General features: G+C 46.9%; 1 protein-coding gene across 12 annotated transcripts in view; it reads left to right on the top strand.

Annotated features, from left to right (window-relative positions):
- The window catches only part of MICAL2 (microtubule associated monooxygenase, calponin and LIM domain containing 2), a 237624-nt gene that overhangs the window by 42059 nt on the left and 167903 nt on the right, over positions 1-27662 (top strand). For all 12 annotated transcript variants that reach the window (XR_009009189.1, XM_057552292.1, XM_057552287.1 and 9 more), the window contains exon 3: positions 4371-4711. Coding sequence is in view for 11 of the 12 variants with exons in the window: in XM_057552292.1 (XP_057408275.1) it covers positions 4448-4711 (264 nt within the window). In the remaining variant the exon portion in view is untranslated. The remainder of the gene's footprint in view (positions 1-4370; positions 4712-27662) is intronic.

The following is a 27662-nucleotide window of genomic DNA, read 5'->3' as shown; positions in this document are numbered from 1 at the left end:
TTACCTCATGCTGCTTTGAGGGAAGGTTCTGCCCAGTGTCCCTCCCATCCCTCCTTAAGTTTTTATAGAACTCCGTTTTGTCCACTGCCTGGTCACACTCTTTGATGCCATTTGGCAGGTGATGAGGCCCAGGAAAGGCAGAGGTGTGGGAGTCCCACATGTGAGTCCATTGGCAGCTCTTGGGCCAAGGAGGCTCATCTCTCATTTTGAGAGCTGCTCAGGGCCTCTGCATAAACCTTGAACTTGTCTCCCAGTTGTCATGGGCTAAGAGCCCATTACCAGTGCTGGGATCTGAGGCCCTGAGTTCTAATTTGTAACAGCCAGAGGCAGGGAAAGGGAATTGCTTTGTGACTCATAAAGTCACATAGGCAGAACCACAAATAAGGGACTCCAGTTGGCAAAGACCAAATTGCTTCAAGGCTATTCTTAGAAACTAAAGCATCACGTCTTGTTTCTTCCCGGAAAATGCAGAAACCTTTCATATTTCTGAGTAGTTGGTTTTATTTATATTTCACATCCGACTCCAAAAAGGCAACAGCTGGGTCGTGATTGACAAGGAAGGCTAACGAGAGCTATTACCCAGGATCCTCTGATTTAACTAATCCTTGACCTTCTCCTTTTAGGGAAAGAGAGGGGTATCCAGCAAAATACTACACTCCAGTTTCTGGAAGCTGGGACTCAGACTCAGGGGAGTCCTTCTAAATCAGCCTTTCTAGTTCACTCACAAAACTACCTTGTACCATGGATGTTTTCAGTTCATTACCCAAATTTCCTCATATGAGGTTCCCCACTTTTCATATGAGAAGCTTAAAACTTGGAAGTGGAGTTGTCCAAGGCTACACAGTTAGGAAGTGGATTTGAAACCAGATCTTCTGTATAGAAAGCCCATGGCCTCTAATTGTAAAGTATACATAATTGCTTGACCCGGGAAGCTAGTACCAGTGGTCATAATTATGTTCCTTCTTCTCTTCCTTTTGGTCTGATGACGTTTGAGCCATCTGACAAATAGTCATGAGTGCTGGTCATCATGGAGTCACTAGGTGCTAAATACATTACCCACATAATTGAATTTACCCCCCTCTGACTCGAGTATTGGTATCCCCACTGATCAGATGAGAAGACAGGCTGAGATAGACTAGATAACGTGCCGAGGGTCACACAGCTAGCGAGTGCGTGAGACCAGACTCACACCCAGGTTTGCCAGACTCTGAATATCTGGATGCTTTTCTGTGAGGAGACCTACTCCGCATGGGTGTCAGAGTTATTTCTAAGGTCTCTGACTTCAATTGGAAAGTGGTTTTAAAGGTTGAGACTAAACCCTTTAGAGATGGCAGGGAGGCAGGGCCGAGCCTGGCACGGGCTGCAGTGGGCACAGTCCCAGGCAGGGCTTATCTTCTTCTGTCCAGCCATCTCCCTCCACCTTCCCATATCTCACTCCAGATAAAAGCTAGTTCCTGGAGCTCTCACACCCACCCAGGGCCCTCAGCACCACTTTGTCTCTTTCCCTTGGGGCCCTAAAATTAAGTTGTTCATTTTTCTTTTGGGGGAGGAGGGGAGGCGGCTGGGGGGTTGGGAGGAGTCAGGTTCTTCCAGTTTATAAATTATTCTCTGGGAGTCGAGTCTGGCTTGATGACTCAAAACAGTTCACCATTTTAGACAAGGAGGAGTTGGCGACTTGGAGAATTGATTTACAAAACTCTTTTTTCAAACTAGTGCCTTCCGCAGCTTCAAATCTGCCCCAGGTAATGGCTTCAGCATACATCACATCACCCTGGTGCTCCTAGGGCCAGGCTCTGCCATCACTCACGAATCTCTCACTCCACAGCAACTCTGCAAGCTCTCATGCAAAAGACGCAGCTGAGGCTCAGAGCTTACATGGCTTGTGTGAAGCCAGGTGGGCAGCGAGGGGCCAAGCTGAGCTTTGGACCCAGGTTTCAAGAGCCCCAAAGCCTGTGGTTTTTCTCTGCACCACCTGCCCATCGTCAGAAAGGACTGGAGGATTCCAGTGCAACTCCAGTAGCTTTGCAGTTGTCAGTCAGCTACTGCAGCCCTTGTTCAATCCCGGGCATAGAAGTGGTTCCAAAGATAGATAAAGACAGAGGATGTGAGTATGCACTGAAAAGCGAACGAGTCTTGTTCTCTGTTTATGCTGTCTGGGTGGTGAGTCTTGCACATGGAGAAAGTTGAGACTTTCTCCATGTGCAAGAGGCAAAGTTTATGTGAGTGACGCCAACGTGAGCACTGCAGACGTTAAAGGAGCTGACAGATCGTGCTGCAGGGAATCCGTGTCTTTTGGTGCCAGCTTTCCAAGTGGGTTGAATTTGTTGAGTTGAGGGGACTAGAGGACGGAGTCCTGTCTGCAGAGTGGAGCTTGGCTGGGCCTGGAGCAGGGAACGTACTGTTCTCCCTTCGGCCGAGCCTGGTGCCAGGCCCGTTGGAAGCTCTTGGGGGAAGAGAGATGGGAGGGAAGGGTCCTATGCTGTAGCCCGTGCCGCCGCACCCATCAGTATCTGGCTGCCTGGAGAGCTTGTCGGCCCCCAGCAGGCGGCCCCTCACAGGTGGTGCCCAGCCAGGCTGCCACATGACACGCATGTGTGTGCTTTTCTTTCCCCTGCTCTCCCAGCTTCTTTCCTCATCGTGCTGGGCAGCCCCTCAGCTGCCTCCTTCCCCAGTCTACCCCGGCCATCTCATCTTCCCAAAGGCTTGTCTCACCCCGCTGCTCTGTCTCCTGAGCCCCACGGCCCTCTGGAGAAGCCAGGCCCCCTCTAGGGTCTGCCCCAAACACCCCACCACACCTGGTCACCACTCCTGAACTCCTGACACCTTGAACTTGCTGTCATTCTGCAGCTGTGCTGGCTCTTTCCAGACTCATGCCTTCATATGGTCCATTCCCCAGTCTTCTAGTGAAAACCACCTCGTTCCTAAAATTGTAGCATTTTGGCATTTCCCTCTTGTGGCTCCTCTGGACTCCTCCAGGCTCTGTTTAACACCTTCTTTGGGCTTCCATGTGCTGTGTTCATTTTTTACAAGCGCTGGCCTGGTTGTCTTGTAATCAACTATTTACGGACCTGCCTTCCTCACCAGGCTCCGTCTCTGTATCCCCAACATCTAGGGTGACACGTGGCCCTTGCTAAGGCACCAGTAGTTATTGCTGAATGAATGAGTAAAAGATTAAGGAAGAAGATAAACACCATTCTCTGCTTTCAGTTTTATAAAGCCAGCCTGCAATCCAAATGCACCCACAATGGCATTTCGGTCTGGAGAGTGGGAAGCTGCCCAGCCCGAGGGCTTTGTCTCTGTTTGCTGACCTCCCCCTGCCAGGCCTCTGTCTGGGGGAGCTTGGTATGCGTTTACAGACCCCCTCCAGCCCTCCTGACAGCTGGGCCAGCCCCAGCTCCTTCACACTTATCTTCTTGCACTAGCTTTGGATTCTGGAAAAATAGCTAGTGCTTTGGAAAATCAGCTGTAATTTATTTTTGTTCCTTTGAAACTTAAGTGACTTTCCTAAGAAAATGCCTGAGGTTAGAGTGGTGCAGAGAAGAAAGGACGATGGCCAAAACCCAGGCAAAGCTATTTTTGTAACGTGAATGAACCTCCATCGCGTTTTTCCTTCCTTCAGCCTAAGCACTTGTTCCAAATAGCTCCCAGCTTGGGCTTACAAAGCACAGGCTCCTTTTGTGCATCAGGAGGAGACCCACGTGTCTCTCTCTCTTTCTGTATGTCTGACTGCGGGGGATGCTGTGCTTCTAGCAGATACTAGGAATGGAGAGAAAGTTTGAGAAGTTGCCGTTTGCTGTCTGTAGAAGGGGAAGACCTGCCTTCTGGTAACTAATGAAGGAAGGCTTAGAAGTGTGGTGTCTAAGGATAGGTGGGATGGTGGTCATGAAATCTAGGGCGGCATGTGCTTTGCTTTTTGGGGGCTGTGCGCTCATGTCATGTGATTAGGTTACGTTAACATTAGTCAACCAATTTAGGGCACCAAGAATTATAGGTTTTCAACAGTGCTGAATCTAGTGTGCCTTTCTGGGTTTTGTTTGTTTTCCTTTTGCTAGTTACTACCTCCAGAACCACTGCTCATAGCAAGATTGACCAGGTAATATTGACATCAGCCAGGATATATCTTTGGCAATGTGTAGTTCTTTTCAGCCAGCCAGGGGAATGGAGTGTTGGGGAGAGAGAGTGCCAGCAAGGCAGCATTGCCAGGTTAGAAGGTATGATTATACCTCTCCTATGGATTATGTATGTTTAGTATTAAGTGTTATGTTTAGTATGTTAGTACCTTAAAGGAATTGTATTTTTACCTCTCTGCACCTTCTCCCCACTCTACCCTCATCCACGAAGCTCACCTCTGCCTCTGCCTACCTTTGCAGGTGTGACGTTTCTCCAGGTACTTCATGGTGTTCTCCTCCATCCTCTCCACACCACTGCTCTACGTGGCTCCTGAAACATGGGGGAAAACGAGGACGAGAAGCAGGCCCAGGCCGGGCAGGTTTTCGAGAACTTTGTCCAGGCTTCCACGTGCAAAGGCACCCTCCAGGCCTTCAACATCCTCACACGGCACCTGGACCTAGACCCTCTGGACCACAGAAACTTTTATTCCAAGCTCAAGTCCAAGGTGACCACCTGGAAGGCCAAGGCCCTGTGGTACAAACTGGACAAGCGTGGGTCCCACAAAGAGTATAAGCGAGGGAAGTCTTGTATGAACACCAAGGTAAGGGAAACTCCAGCATGGACGCTTCTTACCCTGTGGGGCATGTGAGTTGGCTTGTTGGGAGGTTAGGAAACTGTTGCCATTTTGCCATTATAAGGTTCTTAGTGGGTGTGGATGTGTTTTATTGTTTGGCTCAGCTGAAGGTTGCCTTTGTCTGTATATGAACAGCTTATCCTGGTTGGGGGCTTCTATCTTATCATGGTGGCCTCACAGCTCTTCTTGTGTCCTTCCCAAGGCTGAGAAAATGAAGGCATGCTTGATGTTATCCTGTTTCTACTATTAACTACTACCACTACTTCTTCTAGTAGCTACTATTTACCAGGTAGCGTCTTTGGGCCAGGCGCATTCTGTACGTGGTCTTGTTGAACAGCACAGTAGTCCTTTGGATCGTTTAAGAGATTTGAAATCTGAGAAGTCAGTTACCTTGCCCAAAGTTACATAATAAGAAGGCAACCTTGGTCTCTCTGATTATAGGGCTTAGGCCCTAAATTCCCTAGAGAGGCATAATTAGAGTTGTGTCGCCCTGGGAGCAAACATTTTAGAAAGCTCCCTGACTTTAGTTGGCTAAGAAGTAGGTCTTTGGTCTTTACTGTCTTTTCCTCCCTCTCTGTCTCTTCCTCTTCACATCTCCGCATTCTCCCCCTCCCCACCCCCTTCCTCTGCTCAGGGTCCCACTCACAGTTAACCCTCCACAAGCTGGTCGCTTTCCCCATTGAGTGGCCGTAGGCGACATCGGTGAACGTGGGGCTGCCCAGCGCATCACATCTCTGATAGCTCTGCATCACCCATCCCCAAATGGGCAGCCAGAAGTCAAGACTTCCCTGGGGGCTGTCAGCCCTGGGCACTGGTCCAGGCTGTATGTTTAGGTTAAAAGCGAGCGAGCTGTATTTAGACCTCACAGGAGGTAGCTCAGCCAGAGCCCTTGGAATTCTAGTCAGTGCCAATCCTAGACAAGAGGATTGAACTCTCCATAGAGATCAGGACTGTTGTGTTTTTGTTTTGGTGATGTGGAGCCGTTGAGTCCACCGTGGGATACGCCGCTTTCCCTTGCCCCCGGGGAGACAGCTGCCAGGCTCCTCCGAGCCTGGGACGCACAGACCGTTTGGAGCACAGGCAAGCATTCCATCAGGCTGAAACAGCCCAGTCGCCTTAGCCCAGAGCATATTAGCCATCCAGGAAGGGCCTGCCCATAACCTGCCAAGCTTCGGCCTTACACAGAGGAGAGGGAAGCGTTAAAGAAAAAAGGGGGGGTGGGAGGTGGGGCCAGTATCCTAAGTGCCACCCCTGCCCAGTACCTCCTTTCCTAGTTGTTGTAACTTCATGGTTCATGGTTCACTGGGCAGCTCTTCAGAGTTCCAGGAGGGGGAAGCTTTTAACTTTCAAAGCTTCACCCTTTTCAGTAATTGTATATGGTGGTTTTCTTTTAAAATGACCCATAGAAGTCAGGCAGCTGGGGTGCAATATGTTTTCTCAAGGAAGATTTTCAGAGCTCTTATTGTATCAGCAAATGCATTGCCCCATACGCCCAACAGTTTCTAGCTGCTGAGGGACTCTCTTGGTGATCTGAAGACAGACCTTCGGAGGGAGTTGGCCAGCGGAGGGATGGAATGGAGGGTTGACCACCATGAAGATGTCCTTTCAGAAATCACTAGCCGGTTGCCTGGTCTGTCTGGCCAGCCCCTATTTTATAAGCTTTGATGGCTTGAAGTGGAAGAGTCCTTAACATCCTGTGGTTGGCAGGTCATCGTTGATGCCTAAGATACAAAGGAAAAGGACTGTCTTTAGTTAGTGATGCTGGGTAAGAGTGGTTCTTGCCCAGGAATTTATACACCTTTCTCAGGAGGAGGAACAAAGACATTTGAAATGTGGTAACCCATCCCATAAAAACTACTTGGATCCTAAAGTGTAGAAGATACATTTGAAAATGCACTGTACGGATGGTTGTGACTGTGTTAGGCTACTTTATCCTCATGTTTCAGAAACTCAGACTAACCTAAACAAAACAGGGAAATGAGGGAAGTGATTAACTCGTATAAACAGGAAGGTCCAGACACTCAAAGTCTTTCCCATCCTCTCTCCTTCCATCTTTCTTAGATGTTTTGCCCTGTTTTGGCTTCATTCTTCCCTCCTGCAGACAGATTTTCTTCATGATGCTAGCCTCTCGTTCATATCTTTGTAGCTCTGTGACCCAAAAGACCAGGATCTTTCTCTTCCTGCTCGGTATGGAAAAAAATCTCAGGGAAGGATTTCAACTGGCTCACCTCTGGGCCAGTTATTGTGGCCAAAGCCAGAGGAGCTGACCACTGCCTTTGACAGCCCTTATAAACATCACATGATTGACCTGAGGGAGGAACAGGTCCCCAGGGACGTGGAGGTGGGCGATAGACAAACAGCAGGTGTCGTCTACCTGATGGGTGACTGCTTGTTTGCTTTCTGGTTATGGAACAGGCCTCGCCATGTTGGAGTCACGTGGTTGGCCGGTGCTCGCCTCGCTCTGAGAGCCTGGCGCTCCTGGTTGTGAGTCAAGCAAAACAGAACATTGTCCTCGCTCTTTTCCGACATGAACAGACACTGTCTTGCTCACACACCTCGCTTAGGTTTATCCTTTGGTGTACTAGTTTACGTCGTCAAGCATTAGCCAAACAAGAAGTGCTGGGCGTTACTGTGTACGTGGTTCATCATTAACACTAAGCCGTGTAACACAGGCGTGTCAGGTACCGGGCATATAGCCAAGCTCCTGCTTAGCCGCAGGTAGAGTGGGAATGAATGAAATGCAGCCAGAGCTCCCACCTTTGCACGGATGTGGATGCATCTCGGCACCATCTGGAGTGGATCTGGGCCTCAGAGATTCACAAGCATTAATCAGCCCCTTCCAGGCGCTATGAGCCCTGTCTGCTCCCTCATGCCAGCAGGACTCTGTGTGTGTGTGTGTGTGTGTGTGTGTGTGTGTGTGTGTGGTGTGGTGTGTGTTAGTGGTGATGGCAGGGGGAGATTGGTGACCAGGAACTGTTTGGAGAAGATGACCTCTGGTACAGGTGCCAGGGGACAGGGAGGAGGACCTGCAAGGTCCCTAGAGCAGTGGCCTAGGTGCCAGCTGCGTAATCTAACTTGGGATCAGTGTTCATTATTGATTATTATTTATGTGGGTTTTGCCAGGCACTTAATAATTCTTTCCCTGGGTGTGATCTGTTTGGATAAGAAAGGAGTGAACCAAGGAGCAAGCCAAAGAAACTCTTTCAGGACTGATATTGGCTCTGAATTAGGGTAGTACCCGGATGAAATGCCACATCCAATTGTGTAATGTTCCTGGGGAAAACGGCCCTGAAGAAAATGCAATACATAATTTGGCCTGGAAATTACCATCGTCACAAAGTCATGGAGTCTGCTCATTTATTTTATATGTACCTTTAATGCTAGGAGGAACTTGAAAGAATGTTGTGTACAATCTCTGCATTTGACAGGTGACAACCAGGGGGCCCAGGAACATGAAGCTATTTGGTTGAAGCTAGCGGGAAGCATTGCCAAGATTTGGATTCTGTTTATTGGTTTCCTCATATAGTGTTTCGTTCATTCATTCATTAGGTATTTCCAATACCCTATACATTAGTAGGTATTTGACAGAGGAAATGGTTTGAAAGCTTAATAAGAAGTGGTTCTCACTTGAGCTTTCTATAGAGAGGACAGAAGTGTCATCATTTCTGTATTTATTCACTTAATCATTTATGAGGTGAATGATTATTGAGCAGCTACTATGTGCCAGGCACTTGTCTAGGCACAAGACAGCCACTTAATAGCTCTGCGGCCTTGGGCAAGTTACCGAAATCCCTGATCCTCAGTAGCCATCTCTGTAAAATGAGGATAATAATGGTACTTCCTTCATGGAGTTACTGTGAGGATTAAATAAGGTAATCTTTGTAAAGCGTTTAGAATGCTGCCTAGTACATAATAAGTGATCAGTAAATGTTTAACCATTATTATCATTAATATCCTCAGTGCTATGAGAGAGTTGTATACACTGTTCTGCAGGAACACAGAAGAGCGACTGGGGTAGTCTGGGAATGCTTCCTGCAAGAGGAGGTATGATTTGGGGCTTGACAGATGAGTAGGAGTTTGCCTTGCTTTACTGAAGGAACAGCTAGAGGGAACATAAGGCAGAGAAACATATTCTGGTAAGAGTACATTACTCATGGAATGGGAATGAAGGTACCTGTGGAGAGAGGGAAGCAGGGAGAGCATGAGAGCCAGAGAGAACAGAATGGATGAATGACAGGAGACCAGAAAGGCCTCCTGGGGCCAGACTGTGAAGAGAGGGTCCCTCGGTCAAACAGAGGACGTGGAGGGTCGTTGAGGATGAGCCCCCGATTCTCAATCCGGGGTTCTTTCTCCCACCCTCCAGGGGGTAGCTCAGTAATCACAGGTAACCAGTTCAGACCAGGAGGCATTTGTACATCATTGCCATAAAAACCTGCTTGCAGGAAATGACTCATGGGCTCCTGTCACCAGCAGCCATGGGGCCAGCCTATATAATGAAAACTCTTGGGTTATCCTGTGAGAAGGAAATGTCTGTGTTTTGTGAACATCCAGCAGGGTCACGCCACACCTTCTGCACTTGAATGTGACCTTGGCCTGTCTTTGTGTCTGCACTGGCTCCCCAGTGGTGGGTAACCCAGGCCCCGTAATGCTTGCAGCCCAACTCATTATGTGGTTCCCGAGCTTCATGAGCAGAGCACAGCAGGAGCAAGGAGGGAGGGAGGGGTGAAGCTGGGAGGGAAGGCCGCTATCTCCCAGCCTAGATAAACCTATCTGACATTCCCCACCTCTGAAATCACCCACCAGGGCCCTCAAAGCCAGGCTGTGCTGCACTGGCTGGGAAATGTCTAGCACCGCTTTGCCTAATACGGACAGTTGCAGGCATAACCGACAGAGTAGAGGATGGTCCCTGTGGTGTGACCTTCTGTACTAGTTGAACAAAAAGCTGCCATAGGACTTCCCTGGTGGCGCAGTGGAGCAACTAAGCCCGTGCACCACAACTTCTGAGCCTGCGCTCTAGAGCCCGTGAGCCACAACTACCGAAGCCCGTGTGCCGCAACTACTGAAGCCCACGTACCTAGAGCCCGTGCTCTGCAACAAGAGAAGCCACCTCAATGAGAGGCCCGTGCAGCGCAACGAAGAGTAGCCCCTGCTTGCCGCAACTAGAGAAAGCCCACGCGCGGCAACAAAGACCCAATGCAGCCAAAAATAAATAAATAAATTAAATAAGTTTCCAAAAAAAAAAAAAGCTGCCATAAACTCTGGATCTGTCCGCTTACCTGACAGTGGACTCGGGCGCTGTTTCACTAGGCACATCTGCAAGCCTAGATTACCAATTGGGTTGTGTGAATCACTACACTTGTCACCACAGCTCCACACGAAGTGTGTGGGGTTTGCGTGAGTGCGTGCACTGAACATGCCATGTGAGCTTGAGGAAATCAATTCCCAACAATATTAAACCGAGATGAAAAAATTCTTTTTTGGCTGTCTTCGTAGGACGTGGTTGATCTGGGTTCACTGTGGTTCATTTTACAAGTACATTTATAAATAAAGACTTCTTTGTCTTTTTAAGAACAAACTAATTTGTTTTCTTTAATTAAAAAAGAAATGCATGCTCATGATAAAAAAAATAATTCAAGCAGGAGAAGAAAGTATACTGTGAAAGGAAGTGCCTTTCCCCAGGCCACCAAGTCTCCTCCCTAGAGACATCCACTGTGCCATTTCCCGTGCACCCTTCCTGAAAGCCTTTACACGTGTGTGTATGCGTGTGTGTGCATATGTGCATGCAAGCATATGAATGTGTGCATCCCCCTTTCTCTTATTTAATGGGAAAAATTTTTACATATTTGTTGTGCACCTTTTTTTCACTCAAAAATATATATTGGAGATTGTTATATATCAGTACGTGGGGAATCTAACCCTTTTATTATTTTCATGGCTTTTTAAGGCTTGATATTTTATGGTTCCATCACAATTTATTTAACTGCTTAGGTTGTTTCCAGTCTATTGCTGTCTTAAACAGTACTGCAGTACACTTCCTCATACACACTTTGTATGCACATGAAAGCAAGTCTACGGGATAGATTGTAAACATTTCGGAGTCCAAGGGTGTGTGCATTGCATTGACAATGTTATAGGCATTGTCAAGTTCTCGTTCGTGGAGGTTCTTGCAGTAGACACTCCCAAAAATAGTGCAGGAGAGTGATAAGAGCCTTGGGATGTTGCCTTCTTGGATTTCCTTAGCTTGGCTGAGTGGGCTTTGGGATGGACACCCTCCGAGTCCTGGAGTCTGGGCTGGGTGGCCTTGAATGGGGCCACTGAGTAAAGAGCAGTTTGGTAGCCATGTGGTAGGGACTGCTGCCGCCCCTGTAACAATCACAATCACAACTATTTCATTACTGTTACTGCCCAACATTTGCATGGTGCTTTATAGTTTCACATACGTGGTTTCATTAAGAAGTTTGCTTTCTCTGTACAAGGTGAATGCTCTTTAAAAGAAGAACAAATACAAGTGTATGCTTTCCTCTTCAAAACTTCATCTAATAGTGGGAGCTTTTAGAGCCCTGGCCCACGGAGGATCTGTACTCTCTGTGCTGAACAGGGGTACCTTCCTGACCCAGCTAACTTGTTCTCTTATGATTCAATTTAAACTAGTATCACCTCCTCCAGGGAGCCTGCCCTGACAGCCTTTCTACATCCCCCTTCTCTTATTTCATCCCCAGTTGGGTTTGGTGCCCCCATGGGCTCCCAGACTCTGGTCCTACCACTACCTTGCTGATCGGTATCCCTCATTGACTGCTTTTTCGGCCACTTTCCCACTCACCGTGAACTCCCTGAGGACAGGGACCATGTCTGGCTCACCTTTGGGTCTGAAGCACCCAGTACAGGGCTTGACACAGGGAGGGTGTTCAGGGACTAAATGAATGAACTGTGTAGCTCAAGAGGCTTCTTTCTGGAGCAATACAAATAGCATACTATTAACATATGTACTTCTTTCTGGAGCTGTACTGGGTGAGTCCTGGTATTTCCAAGCCCTGATAGTGGGGTTACAGAAGCCGGGACCAGCCAGCCCCTTATTTCCTTATTCAAACGTCTGTGCAGATTTGCATCTGACCATTGCTCATGAGCATCCTCTCCCTGTGGTGTGGGATGAGGACCACAGCCTTGTCTGCGCCTTGACTAGCATCTGGTTGTTCATGGAGCTTTCAAGGGGGAAAGGGAAACCGGCCTGTAGGCCTGTGAGGCTGAAGGGCTGGGCCTCCTTCTTCTTGGCGAAAAAAGAAAAACCTCTCACAGTTCCTGGCCCACCCAGGGTTGCAGAAGGCCTTAGGGAATCTCTGGCCAGGATTATGCAAATTAATGTGTACCACTGGGCAGGGCAAGAGGAAACCATGAAGCAGTTTCATGCTCTGCTTCCCAGACTGGAAGGTCTCTTGGCTTCCCTCCTTCCTGCTCATTGGAGGCTCTTGCTGGGCTTTGCTTGTTTTTCATAATAAAAAAATATCTTGGAGATCAGTATATTCCATGGCAGGGGATTTTTCCACTTAGTGTGAATGTATCTATCTCCTATCAACCAGGTGGGGTACCAGGCTGAGTTCGGCCTTCCTGCCACAGGGAAGCTCCTGGGCAATTCACTGGGCCCAGCACTTAGTTTGTTCTCCCCTCTGAATCAGAAAGGATTGCACTCAGCTGCAGGTAACTGAAAACTCAACTGCAGAGACTTAAACAAATAGGGGCTCATTTTTTAACCAGATGTCAGGAGAAAGGTGGTGACTGGAAATTCAATGGCTATGTTCCCTGTGATTCTCTGGGCCAGTGCTGTCCAATAGAAATATAAGGTGAGCTACATATGTAATTAAAAATTTTCTAGTACCCACATTTTAAAAAGTACAAAGAAATGGTGAAATTGATTTTAATAATATTTTTCATTTAACATAATATATCCACAATATTATTATTTCAGCAGGTAGTCAATATATAAAATTATTACTGAGCTATTTTACAATCTTCTTTTTTTGGTATTAAGTCTCCAAAATTCTATGTGTTTTACAGCTCAGCTCGATTCAGATTAGCCACATTTGAAATCCTCAATAGTCTCATGTGACTAATGGCTGTTGAATTGGATAGTGCAGCTCTAGGCTTTTCCTCATACTTGTCACCTTGTAGTCACAAGATGGCTGCTGCAGCTCCAGCCATCATGTCTGGTTTTGAGGCAGGAAGAATGTAGAAGGGGCTGCTTTAGCTTCATACATTGCTTTATCACATACACAAAAGTGTTTCCAGAAACCCCATTAAAATATAAGCTCCTTGGGGGCAGGAGTTTTTGTCTTTATAGTCTCTGCTGATTTTCCAGCCCCTAGAATAGTACCTAACTAACGAATAGGACATATTTGTCACGGGTTGAGTTCTTCAGAAGCAGATGCTTAGAAGGTGTTTGGGGTGCAAGATGTTCATTAGTAATCAATACCTGTGAAAGGAATGGGGGAGGGAAGCAGGATTGGGCCGAAGAAGTCAAACTGTGTACAAGAGAACCAGATGCCTGTGGGTTCAAGCAGCTGAGTCTTTTCCTGCTTGGCCTTTCAGCCAGTGAGTTTTGCAAGAGACAGAGGTGGGAGGCCACACAGACCTCAGTTGATATAGGATGATCAGCTATGAGCTACCAGCTCTCTCTATAACATGTTTAACATATACACCAATGCAAATAATGTATTGTAGAACATATATAGTTATAGACAGTGTATTATAGAACATGTATAGTTATAGACGTGTATATTTAAGGGGAGTAAGTTGTAAATTTAATAGTATATACACGAATTCTTTTATGTATTATAAAATTATCTTACATAAAAAACTATTTACCTTAAACTTCTATGCGGCTTCTTGGGAAGAAAACCAGAACGTGTTTTAACTTCAGAGCCTTCAGCTGTATGGAACGTATTTCACTGCCACCTGGCATATCCCACACCTCCTCTTATGCGTCATGGTCTTAAGAGATATAGGGTAGCGAGCTATCACCAAAGGTTCATCAATGGGAATTCAGCAGTGGGAAGATTTTTATTCTCAGAGAGAGCTGTCTAAATCTAAGGAACATACCTGGGAAAATTCTTTTATGTCCAAATCTGCAGAAGTCCAGGGAAGTTCCTTTACCCCTTCTAGTTAGCATGCCGATGTTTATCATGCAGCTGTGCATTGTTCTCTCTGCTTTAAGAAAGCGATCTTTTCCATTTTCTCCCTCTCTCTCCCTCTCTCTTTTTCTCTCTCTCTGCCTCTGTCTCTGTCTCTGTTTCTCTCTTTGGTATTCCTAATGTTTCCCTTTTTTTACTGTGGTAAAATATGTATGACATAAAATTTGCCATTTTAACCATTTTAAAGTATATAAATCAGTGGCATTAATTACATTCTCAATGTTATACAACCGTCACCATTTTCTATTTCCAAAATTTTTCACTGCCCCAGTTAGAACCTCTGTACCCAAAGTAATAACTCTCCAGTCCCCGCCCCCTTCTCCCTAGCCCCTGGTAACCTCTGATCTCCTTTCTGTCTCTATAAATTTTCCTATTCTAGATATTTCATGTAAGTGGGATCATATTTGTCTTTTTGTATCTGGTTTATTTCACTTAGCATAGTGTTTTCAAGGTTCATCCAAGTGGTAGCAAGTATCAGAACTTTATTCCTTTCTTTTTTCCAATTTTAGTAATATGTTTTATTTAACTCAATTTATCAAAATATTTTGATACGTAATCACTATAAAAGTTATTAATAGGATATTTTAGATTTTTGTACTAAGACTTCAAAATCTCAATTTGGATGCTAAACTTTAATCAGAAGTACTTATTCTGTATTTAGATTTCATAATATTTACAGTTAAAAAAGTAGATTTACGTGTCCAACTTATCTCAGTCATACTTAGTTTTCCACTAACTGAATTGAGTCTGGGTTCATTTTTTAATTGTGGTAAAATATATAACATTCAGTTTACCATTTTAACCATTTTTCAGTATCCAGTTCAGTGTACATTTACACTGTTGTGCAGCCAACACACCATCCACCTCCCAGACTTTTTTCATCATCCAAACTGAAACTCTACCCATTAAACAATAATTTCCTACTCTCTCCTCCCCCCAGCCCCTGTCAAGCACCATTCTACTTTCTGTCTCTGTGAATTTGGCTACTCTAGGTACCTTATATAAGTGGAATCATACATATTTGTCCTTTTGTGACTGGTTTATTTGACTTAGCATAATGTCGTCAAGGTTCATCCATGTTGTTGCATGTGTCAGAATTTCCTTCCTTTTCAAGGCTGAAAAATATTTTGCTGTATGTACATACCACATTTTGTTTATCCATTCATCCCTCTCTGGACACTTGGGTTGTTTCCTCCTTTTGGCTATTGTGAATAATGCTGCCATGAACCTTGGTATACAGTATCAGCTCAAGTTCCTGTTTTCAGTTCTTCGGGGCATATACCTAGGAGTGGAATTGCTAAGTTATATGGTAATTCTGTGTTTAACTTTTTGAGGAACCACCAAACTGTTTCCACTTACTCTTATTTTTAAAATTGCCATCCCTGAGTTAAATTGTTCACAGTTATTAATTCCTTCAAAAAATCATTTGGAATGTCTACTACATGCCAGGCACCAGGGATACAGCAGTAAAGAGAGCAGATAAAATTCCTGCCTTCTTGGAGTTTACATTCTTAGTGAGAGACGACAGATAAATATACGTGGCCTGAGTGTGCATACCTCTGTGTGTCTGTGTGTGTGTGTGTGTGTGTGTGTGTGTGTTGGTGGTAAACTGCTAGGGAGAAAAAACAAGGTGAGGGCAACATGGGTGCCCCGACCAGAGGTGGGTTACTGTTTTATATCGGATGCCCTAGAAAGGCTTCTGTGAGACGGTGACATTTGAGCAGAGACCTTAAGGAAGTGAGGCATGAGCGTGTGGCTCTTAGAGGGAGGAGAATTCTAGACAAAGGGAACAGCAACAGGCGTAGAGATACTGACAAGTGAGCGTGCTCAGTATATTCTCCGGACAGCAAGGAGACCCATGCACCTAGAAGGAGCCAGGCCGGGGTGGTAAGACACGGGTCCAGGAAGGGAGTGGATCCAGATCGCATGGGCCTTGGAACAACTGGAAAAACTTTGTCTTTTACTCTGAATGAGATGTCGGGCCACTGGAGGTGGTTAAGCAGAGCCACATGATCTGACTTCCTCACGGAAGGACTTGCAAAACCTTGGAGATGAAGAAAGGAAAGGTCGACTGGAGTCTCTCCCTCTGTGAATAACAGCTCTCTCAGGCCTAAGGAATTTATTGCATCCTCTGCTCATCCTGTCTTAGAAGAGCTGCTTGCTCTTTCACCACAGGCCAGCAGATTAGGGACAGGCTGAGGCCAGCCTTGCTGCCCAAACAGGGTTATTCCCATTGGTAGTCTTCCTGGAAGGGAAAAAATCCTCCCGAATATCCGCAACACCTAACACTATGCAAGAAGGAGTAGATTCCTTAATTTACTCTTTTCTCACTGATTTAGTGACTGCTATCCAAGTGCAAGTCCTCTGGGCACCAGAGGAGGATGACAGCAGAGAAGGCCCCTGCACTTGTGGAGCTTTCCATCTGGTCCAGGGAGAACAGAAACAGACAAAGATAATTTTATCATGTCATCCCAAGAAGGTCATAAATAGGGTATTATGATAGAAAGAACCAGGGGAGGGGAGTTGATTCTAGACAGAGTGGCTGGGAGGTGACATTTAAGCTGAGATCTCTGAGTAAGAAGCAGCCAGCTGTTAAAGAGCATGTTCAGCGAGGACAGCAAGTGCAAAGGCCCTGAGGTGAGAAAGCTCTCGGCCAGCTGGAAGAGGCAGCAAGGCAGCCAAGAGGGGCCTGGAGGGGAGTGAGCAGGGGGGACCGTGGTAGGAGGTAAGGTTGGGGGGTAGGGAGACAGGAGGCAGATCACTGAAAGGCCTTTCATGTAGTCCATTCTAACAAGTTTAGGTTTTATTCTCTCTTTGAATACCAGCTCCACTGCTTGCTAAGTAGTATGACCTTGCCTCTTGGAGCCTCTGTTTGTTCATCTGTGAAATGGGAATAATAATAATTATAGGGCTGGAATGAAGGTTATACGCCAAATGCACATAAAGCATTTAAAGTGCCTGGTAGCTGTTAATTACCTCCTCTCCTATTGGATTTGTGACACAACTTTTTGGACACATTTTTTAAAGTCATCTTCATGTTCTTTCTCCTTTTTCGCTGTACGTACTCAGTGTCCTCCAAGGGCTTGTCTTTGACTCCTTTTGCTTCTGCTGGGTGTGCTTTCTAGGGGAAATCTCAGCTACACTCATCTGTCACCGCTCCCCCCGGCCATGAAGACGACTCTCTACTTTTGTATCTGTGGCCCTTACCTGTCTCTTGAGCCCCATGACCCCCCACTTAGGTCCCTTAAGACATCTTCAGGATGCCTGTTGGACACCTTTAAACCACATTCACCATCTTCTTTCTGAAACCTGCTTCTCTTCCTCTGTTTCTCTAAATCCTGAAAGGTCAAAATCCTACAAACATCATGGACTCCCCTGCTTTCTTCCCCCAGTTGCTGCACCTTCCTTTGCAATTTTATTCATATCCATCCCCTTCTCTCCATTGCCACTGCCTGCACTTCGGTGGAAGCAGCAATCTCTTACCCAGGTGATGGCAGAACACATCTCTGAAGTTTCTTTTGCCTTTTCCCCCCGTCCAGTCCAGCTCCTGACCCCCACAGAATTGTCCTTCCGAAGCACGGATCTGATTGCGGCTCTTTGCTCACATTCATGGCTCCCCGGTGCCTTGCATTGCAGTTCCTCCTCCAGGCTGGCCTGGTGTTCTGTCTGATCAACCCATCTCCTACCTTGGGTTGCAGACCCCCCTTCTCACATGCCCCATGCTGGCCACACTCCCTCCTTGCTCTCAGCCTCCTGTGCACCCTGCCTCTGGCCAGCATTCCGCCACTGCAGTCCAGCCACCGAGCACCCCCTTCTCAGAGGCCTCGGCCTCTGCGGCTCCAGCAACTTCCACCTCCCACCTTCAGCTCGGCGACCCATCCCCAGGGTCACAGCTCGGAGTCTGCCACCACCTGGGACTGCTCCACCTAAATCCTCCTTTGAAACGCTCCTCTCTAACCACAGCTCTGAACTGCTGCTTCTCTCGCTGTGTCCCTCTCACAAAACCTGTTGCCAACCCGGGTTTCCATCCTCAGTCAACTCCTCCCTTTTCTGTCCACCTGTCAGCCTAGCCTCCCCTGGCCTTCACTTTCTTGCCCATCCTGGCGCCTGTGTTCTGTCTTTGTAGCCGTGTTCAGCAGCTTCTCAAAGGCCCGACTTCAGGTCAGCCCAGCCGTAGGAGATCTGACATTCACTCTGCCCCCATCCTCAAGGCTGCCGGACTCCGCTAAAGTAGCAGAGCCCGAGACGGGAGGGTCTTGGTACCAAGTTGTGAGAACTCAGTGCTGAGCATCTTAGTGCTGTCAGGACAGCCTTTTAAGAAAGTCTAGCCAGTTTTCTGTCTAAGTTGTCCCCAGCCTTTATCTCCCTCTTTCCCTTTCAGCCCCTTCCCTTTAAGCAGCTGTCCTACTTCACAGGAAAACCACTATCATCAGCTCTGTTTCTTCTTTCCTTCTTCTCAACCAAATTCATGAGCAAGATAATCTCTGTACTCCTTGCTCCCTGGCTTCGCCTCCCTCTCACTCCCACCCCTCTGTGGCTTCATTCTACTGTGCCGGTAGAAATGCTTTTTCGGGGTCACCAGGGGCCTAAGGGTTAGCCAAGACTATGGCTGCTTTTGCATCCTCGTCTACTTGACCTCTTCCAGACACTGGACATGGTAGATCACTATCTCCCTGAAACTCTTCTCCTTAGAGAGGCGCCTAGGTGTAGCCCGTGACCCCTGGTCCTTGAGGGAGGGGAGAATGTAGGTTATGTTCCTTTGCAAGGAATTGTAAACCTGAGTATTGACAGGTCCAAACTCTGCCTGTTTTTTCATATTTTCTTGGCAGGAAGCTTTTCCATAAAGAGCACATCATTGACCTTTTTTCTGCTGCTGAACTCAGCGACAGGTATGGTGGCATGGATTTATGCTGCCTTCTTGTGCTGTAGGAGCCTCTTGTCTTTTTCCCTAATAGATTTACTCTGGGGCTCCAGATCATATCAAATGACATCGTTCATTAGAATTTAGCTGTGCATCACAATGCTACAAAGCTCATCTGCTTGCAAAGCAATTTTACATCCAGTATCTCGTTGGATTCTCACAGTAACTCTGTGGCGTAATACGGGCTGGCATGATCATCCCTACTTTCCAGAGGAGGAAACTGATGCTTAATTGGAATAAAGGACTTGCCTGGAATTTCACAGCGATAAATGGAAGAATGCAAGAATGTTCAAAACCAGCAGTCCCATATGTTGTTGCCAGTTGTTTGACCTTTGTTTGAGGACTTCAATACAGACAGACAGTAACCCTCGGAAAGATGTAAAATCCATTATGTCTCCAACCACATCATTTCTTCAACACTTAGTATTGGGTGTTAAGGATACAGAGATGGCTCAGACATTATTCTTACCTTTATTTTCAAAAGAAATTTTACCTGAAATATTTAAGATAGACAACAGCATTACTTAGTATTTATGAACTGATGATTTTAGAACTTCACATTTGAAGGTTTGCTTATTAGAGGGTCTCAGTTAATGTGCTGATACCATGAAGCTCTTTTGATGGATGTAATAGTTTGAAATTTTGGATTAAGGATGGCACTTGCAGCCTTATATCAGATTTAGTATCTAATTTATTTTGTTTTCCTTACACAGATTCAAAATAAGGTTTCAAGTAAAATAGCTTTTAACAGCCTGCTTTGCAATCTCTCCAATTATAATAATCCAGAAACTTGAGATGTAGTAGGTAGATGTGTCCAACTTACGTTAAGATTCAACTTTGAAACCAAAATTTTCTAATCTGTAGAATGAAGGTAATATTTACCCTGTTCAGAGAGTTGTTAAGTAGGAAATGGGTCATGGTAGCAGGGGGCCTGTAACATTGTAAACCTTCAGCAAATGGTCACTGTTACTATTCTGGCCTACAGCTTTAAGGAAAGGGTTGACACCTGTCCCCCATGCTAAGGATTTTGGCAGTGCTGGTGTGATATGGGTTTTGTTTGTTTTTTGTGGTTGCATCCTTTTTTTTCCTTTATTTTCTTAGAGCAGTTTTTGTTTCACAGCAAAATTGAGGGAAAGGTATAGAAATTTCCCATATACTCCCCCATCCCCACACATGCATAGCCTCCCCACTATCAACATCCTGCACCAGAGTGCATCATTGTTACAGTTGATGACCCTATGATGTGATGACACATCAAAATCACCCAAAGTCCGTAGTTTGCCTTAGGGTTCACTCTCAGTGTTATACACTCTATGGGTCTGGGCAAATGTATAGTGTCATGTATCTTTTTACTGCCCTAAAACTCCCCTGAGCTCCATCTATTCATCCTGCCTTTTCACCCCACTCCATCCTACTCCCCTGGCAACCACTAATCTTTTTTACTGTCTTCATAGTTTTTTGACATTTCTTTTCCAAAAGGTCATATAGTTGGAATCACACAGTAGGTAGCCTTCTCACACTGGCTTCTTTCACTTAGTGATAATGCATTTAAGGTGCCTACATGCCTTTTCATGGCTGGATAGCTCACTTCTTTTTAGTGCTGAATAATATTGCACTGTCTGGGTGTACCACAGTTTATCCATTCCCCTGTGAAGGACATCTTGCTTGCTTCCAAGTTTTGCAATTATGAATAAAGCTGCTATGAACATTCATGTGCAGGTTTTTGGACATAAGTTTTCTTCTTCTTTGGGTAAACACCAAGGAGCTTGATTGCTGGATTGTATGGTAAGAGTGTGTTTGGTTTTGTAAGAAACTGCTAACCTGTCTTCCAAAGTGGCTGTACCCTTTTGCATTCCTATCAGCAGTGAATGAGAGTTCCTGTTGCTCCACATCCTCACCAGCATTTGGTGTTGTCAGTGTTATGGATTTTGGCCATTCTAATAGATATGTAGTGGTATCTCCCTGTTTTAATTTGCATTTCCATGATGACATATGATGTGGAACATCTTTTCATATGCTTATTTTCCATCTGTAGTGTTACAAGGTTTTGGTTTTTTTTTTAAGATAAATTTATTTATTTGTTTTATTTTTGGCTGTGTTGGGTCTTCGTTGCTGTGCGTGGGCTTTCTGTAGTTGCAGCGAGCGGGCGCTACTCTCTGTTGTGGTGCGCAGGCTTCTCATTGCAGTGGCTTTTCTTGTTGCAGAGCACGGGCTCTAGGCACATGGGCTCAGTAGTTGTGGCACGCGGGCTCTAGAGCGCAGGCTCAGTAGTTGTGGCGCATGGCCTTAGTTGCTCCGCAGCATGTGGGATCTTCCCCGGGCCAGGGATCGAACCCGTGTGCCCGGCATTGGCAGGCGGATTCTTAACCACTGAGCCACCAGGAAGCCCGATACAAGGTTTTTTAATCTTTAAGAGTCTGTGAACTTGGATGGGGGGCAAAATCTTTATTTTCACTAACCTCTAACTGAAATGTAGCATTTCCCCCAATCATGAATGTGGCAGCAAATCTACGTTAGGAGTGCCTGTGATTTGTCACCAATAGAAATCACAGATATTTTCACTTATCCTTGCAGTTGTAGATATCTCAATCTCTGGTTTACACTTATTACTATTTGGAAATTATGTTAGGCCTTAGACCTGCAGCTAGATCTCATCATTTAATATATTATTAGATATGTTAAATGTGTTAACATTTTATCTTATGCACTTAAAGATATTATTCTGAGAAAGTGTCCATAGCTTCCCTGGGTTGCCATAGTGATCCAGAGCATAGAAATGGTCAAGGACCCCTGGTCTGATGTCACAGACTTGGGAACTAGGGACCCAAGAGCTGTGTAGGGCCTGCCTGTGTGCAGCAGGGGGTGGGGGGATGCTAGGAAGAGCCTGGGAGGGACCTGGGTCAAATCTCTGCTCCTTCACTTATTAGTTTACAACCCTGGGCCAATTACTTGAGTGGTTTGAGTCCCAAATTCCTTATCTGTAAAGCAGCAATATTAAAACATACCTTACCGGCTTTGACGCACATATAAAGAATCATTTCTAGCACATAGGAAGTCTTCAGAAACATAAATTCCCCTCTCCCTTCCTCTCTGCTCTGTTTCCTCCTGTGTGACGTAAGAAGTCTTAGTAGAAGGCCTCTCTAAGGTCTCTCTTAAATTTGTTGTGATCCTGCGTCTTTCTTGTTATCAAGGCCAAACCAGATAGTCCATTGCTGTGGAGTCAGAGCTGGTGTCTTCATGCCCCGTGGCATTGCTAGTCTCCTTTCCTGGAGCAGCAGGGAGAACCAGTGTCCTCAGATCTTTCCCGGCCCTTCCGCTGTCCACCTTGGCTTTCCCTGGCTCCCCTCCAGGCTGAGCTCATGGGTTAGGAATGCATAGGCCGAGCTGCTCCCTGAGCGCCTGAGAGAGGGCCGATGGTGGAACATGTTCTAAGAGCATTCTCTCCACTTCATGTCTGGGACAGCTGATAGCAGACCTGGGAAACCCATTAATCGTCATCCTCGGTGGCTCAGCAGACCCACGACCGCTCTCCCTACTTCTCCAGCTGTGGTTTCAAGCTGACTGTTCTTAGATGGAAAAAATGTAGCCTATTGTTGTCTTGGTGAGAAGGTGCTAAGGTGACAAAATGCTTCTCTGTACCGGAAGTCAGGAGTATGGGGGGAAGGTGGCGCGATGCCATCATGGAACCGTATCCTGCTCCTTTTTTTGTTTCTTAATTAGGCTCTGAATCAAAAAAGGCTTTATGGTCACTGGGTTCAGATGACACGTATTGTGGTTTTGTTTTTCGATTGTTGAACTGTCCTGGGCCTTGGAACCATGTTCTAATCAGACTCAGTTTTCAGAGTAGGTGAAAATGTATGGTGTGCCCAGCTGAGCGCTGCACAATTCGTTAGAATGATTGCTAGCTGGGCACCGATGGGCACCCATTTGGAGCACAGCAGGGGAGGACCATCATCCATACTCTGCATGTCCTCCTCCCTGTCCCAGACCAGATGTGGAACCTCCACTCCAGCTCAGGGCCCAGAACTAACCACCTCTGCTCGGCATGGGCCTGCAGGAGAATTGAGTGTGACGGAGTTTCTGAGACTGAACTGAGCCAGGAGGGGCTGATGGTGTGTCTTGTCTCTTAAATATCACTAGGAAGATGCTGGCTGGGGACTGTTGAGGTGAGAGGGGCCTTCCTGCCCTAGCACGTAGGAGAGTTAGGTACACCAGGGGCTCCACTGAGATAGATGGCCCTCTAGGCTCTCACTTCTTCATGCCAAGAAGTGAGAGAGTGGTGTGGGTGTGGTGCTGTGCCTGAGAGCATGGTCTTTGGGTTCAGACCAACCTGGGCTTGCATCTCATTTTTAGCTGTGTGACCTTTTTGGCATCTTATTTAACCTCTCTGGGCCTCCATTTCCTCACTTGTAAACTGGGGATAATAGTACTCAGCTCACAGGGTGATTGTGAGACCTACATAAATTAATATATGTAGAGCACTTAGAACAGTGTCAGACACAGAGTAAGTTATTGCCTTGGTGATTATTACTGTTTGTCAGGGTGAACGGGATCTGAACAGTGAGGATTTTTATCCCTGGCTGCCTCCCTTCTTGGGAGCTGTTCCTTGTTCTCCTTTCCCCCAGGGGTTAAGTATGGGTGTCTGTTTCCCAGAGGAGGGAAGGCTCCACTACGGACCCTAACTACTGGGCTTACTGCCCATGGAGGCTGCAGAGTTGGTGCTCCCGGCTTCTCTGAAACTCCAGCCCAGGAGGGGTGAACTGCGGACAGCGCCAGCCTCCAGTCTGTCAGCAGGGCACCTAACTCCTGAGTGTCCTGCCCTGTTATCTGTCCCAGAGAATGTCTGACATTTGGGTTTTGTGATGAAATTGTCTGGCCTCCCTGAGAGGTTTCACAAATAGATTCCAGACGTCGTGGAAAACCAAGCCTTTCTGTAATGAGGTCCAAGAATGAGCTTGGGGCAGTGATTTCTGGGATCCCTCTCTTCAGTCTGCTAGGGGAGGGGGATTGGGGGGGTTCACTTTGATGGTTAATAGCAACAGTGGTAACTAACCGATAGTGGGCCCTGTTGCTTTTAGTTCCGCCTTCAGGCCTCAGGGACTGATGAGGTTATCTCCATCTCACAGCCTCTAGGTGCTCAGAATCTCTCCAGTTAGCTGAGTCTCCTGAATCTTCCTGCCTTAGGAGTTTGCAGAGCTGAAGGGGAGGAAGCGAGGCTTCACGTGGCCTAGAAAGTCATCAAAAAGCTGATGGCCACAGGAGGGGCTCCTCACCTACCACCCCCAAGATTCATCCTATTTATTTGAGGTGCTGGGCTCACAGCAATGATTAGCTTCAGTTCAACACATACATATATTTTGTGTCATGATGGCAGTGTTTTAGAGGCTGGGGATAAAGCAGTGAGCACTCCAGAAATGATTGCCGCTAGAATAAAAACCATTGCTATTATCTAGTGCTGGAGGGCATAGAGAAGAAATATGCCTCACTTCCCCAGTTCTAGAGCCCTTTTCCACACAGAAGACCCTCCTTGCCCGCATCCTTTCCTCTTGTTCTAAGCCTCTCATGCTTCCTTTCAGTCCAGATGACAGTCTGGCCATCTCCGAGCCTCCCTCTGCTGTGGTGGTGGAGATGTGGGCGGTGGAGGGTGGAGTCTGAGCCTCCCGGCAGCTCTCTGACATGTGCAGGTGTCATAGGTACCAATTCTATGGATGAGCACATTGAGGCCAGAGGAGACCAGGGCCCCCAAGTGCAGGAGCACTGCCAGTCTCAGTGCCAGTTCTTAGTGTTCCTTGACTGCATGGCCATGCTCAGCTCTCCACGGGGAGGCCACGAGGATGGCCCAGCCCATATGAAGTGTGAAAGGAGAAGCCGTAAGACCTCTGGAGGAAGCCTGGGTGAAACTGGGGTGACACCCCTGTACCCTGGCAGGCTTCCTCTAAACTGCTTCACATTGAAGCCCAACGCCGCCTGCAGTCACATATCCAAACCACCACCAAAGACTTGGAAATTCTGTACCTCCTTCAGCCTAACCTGGATGCCTGCCAGGCACATAGTGGGTGCTTAGCACAGCTGCCCTGGAACTAGAAGGTGGGCCCAGTGGCTCTGACTGGGGCCACAGTTCCTGGCGCCGTTATTTCCTTTCTTCTTTACTTGGGAGGGAGGTGGAGGCCCCCTAGCCAGCGGCAGGGGGAGGCTCTCCTTTATGGGATTAACTGGGACCTGCACTTTTGCTGGAAACTGGGGGAAGCGTGAAGAGCTCTCAAGTGCTTACAAAGTGGGTTTTGAAAAACAAACCTTGCCTACACAGGGATGAAGCAGAGGTTAGACATGGCTTTTTGGGGGGTGGGATGGGGGTGGGGTGGTGCTTAGCTGAATAACAGACTAGAAGGAACTCTGTAAGTAGGTCCATAAGCTTGTCTAGAGAACAATATGCACTCTGTATTGAGTAAATTTATGGTAACAACTATCATTTGTAAAAACGCTTTATAATTTATAAAGCCCTTTTTACACGCACTGTATGTGTGTGTAAATACTATATGGAACCTTCCCATTTAAGGTTATTGAACACACACACACACACACACACACACACACACACACACCCCTCTTCATTCTGTCTGTCACATAGTGGAAAGAACCCAGGCTGGCTTGCAGTTTCTGGGCCTCAGTTTACTCATCTGCAAAATGAGACGATTGGGGGAGCCCTGACTGGGAGAGATGGTACAGGGATGTGCTTCTCGCTGGCTCGGTGCCTCGTAGGAGTGTGGAAAGCAGGAGCTGATTGGCTCTGAGAGTGCTGGGCAGTTCAGGGGCGCCCGCTGCAGGTGATTGGAACCCCGGGCATCAGCTAAGGGGAGGTTCTCTCCTGGAGCCACTGACTCAGAAGCGGGGGGGATTTGCCTTTTCTTGGAGGTGGGCAGGAGAGGCTTAGGCCCCAAGGCCCGTGGGCACTGTACCCGGGCTGCCCTCTTAACCTGTCCTCAAGGTGATCTGATGGGGTCGCTGGTCCACCACCATGCTAATCCTCATCAGGTAGAGCCTCTGAGGGATGAGTAGTGTTTCTCCTCAGAGAATGTGAGAGAGCAGTGATGACTTATGCAGAACCCAGGCTCAGAGAGCAGAGGTGGACGGCGCTTCCCTGCTCTCCGCCCAAGGCTGGGGCAGGAGCGTCAGCTCGGCCGTCCGCCTTCGCTCTCCTCCGCTGGGGGGATCCAGGTCCTCTTGTTCCTTTGTTTGTTTTCCTCTGTCTTATTCCTGTTCCATTTATCTTCTTCCTTCCTCTCTTTAATCCCATGGAGCTGTTTTCTTTTTAATTGTAAAGGGTTTTTTGTTTCTTGTTCCCTGTATAAAACATTGATGAGTTAACTGATTTCATATTCGGGGGGGACCTTCTCTAAATTTTATTTTGAATTATGTACTTCAGTTTTTTTTTTTTTCTTTAAATAATTAGTGACACATCCTGGCCCTGGCCCCTCTCTAGCAGTGTGGTCCTGTATCTCCATCTGTACAGTGGGGACAGTCGTGCCCCTCAGAGGGTAGTAGTGGCCTCCTGAGTGAATAGATGAAGTCCAGACAGTGGCAAGCCCCCAGCCCTTCCGTTTGAATTACCCCAAAGATGTGTTGATTGCTACTGAGTGGTCCCAGGAGAGAGCCTTGGTTTTTCTGTATCTGACTCAAGATTGACTCAGATGCTGTGGTTTTGAGGGCTTTGTTTCAGCGGTTACTTGGGCTGGAATCGGCCCTATGTCAGCAGCTGCTGGTAGAGGTGACTAGGTGTTTCCCGATTGTGGATGAGTTGTCTGTCTCTGTCTTGCTGCTCCGGTGGCTGCCTCCCTCAAAGCCTCAGTGATTCCCATTGTCCGTGTGGGTGGGCTTCCCAGGGTCCCCTCCCCTGGCCTCTCTCTGGTTTCCCTCCATCTCTCTTTACCAGGTACCTGCCTCCACTCCCCACTTGCCCCACCCCATCCCATGGGGTAGATGGGTTGCTGGTGGGCAGGGACTGTTCTCGAAAGGGAAAGGAAAAGCTTGAGCCGCCAGCATCCCCAGAAGTTGTCTTTTCTGCCCTCTGACCGTTGTTCAGTGTTGCCTTTTGTCCCTCTGTCTCCACCGTTCATAAATGCGGGTGAGTGAGCCCCTTCTTTCCTCTAGATCTGTGCTGTCCAATATGGGTGCCACTAGCCACATGGCTTGGACATTTGACATGTGACAAGTCCAAACTGAGCTGTGCTGTAAGTGTAAAATACACACCTGATTTCAAAGACTTAGTATGAAAAAAGTTGCATAATAATAGCTTATTAGTACTTTTCATATGGATTACATGTTGAAATAATATTTTAGGTATATTGAACTAAATAAATTACATTATTAAAATTAATTTTACTGTGGCTACCTGATAATTTAAAATTACATGTGTGGCTCACATTATATTTCTGTTGCAGTTGTTCTTAACTGGTGGCGATTTTGCCTCCCCAGGGACATTTGGCAATATTTAGAGACAGTTTTGATTGCCATGCTCGGGGGAGAAGGTGATCTAGTTGGGAGAGGCCAGGGTTGCTGCTAAGCATCCTGCAATTCACAGGACAGTCCCCACCCCCAACTATAAAAAATGATGCAGCCCCAAATGTCCATCGTGCCAAAGTTGAGAAACCCGGTTCTATTGGACACTCTTACTTTGGATGATGTAGTCTTGTCTTATGGGCAATGACTCCAAAATCAGAGGCCCTACGGCATAGTAGAAAGAGCATAAATGGCCGGAGTCAGATACCTGCAACCATGGGCAGGTTAGTTAACATTTCAGAGCCTCCATTTCTTCATC

This window comes from Balaenoptera acutorostrata, chromosome 9 (genome assembly GCF_949987535.1).
Source record: "Balaenoptera acutorostrata chromosome 9, mBalAcu1.1, whole genome shotgun sequence".
In the NCBI taxonomy this organism is placed as follows: domain Eukaryota; kingdom Metazoa; phylum Chordata; class Mammalia; order Artiodactyla; family Balaenopteridae; genus Balaenoptera; species Balaenoptera acutorostrata.
The sequence above is the reverse complement of the archived record's forward strand: the minus strand, read 5'-3'. Positions and strand labels throughout refer to the sequence as shown.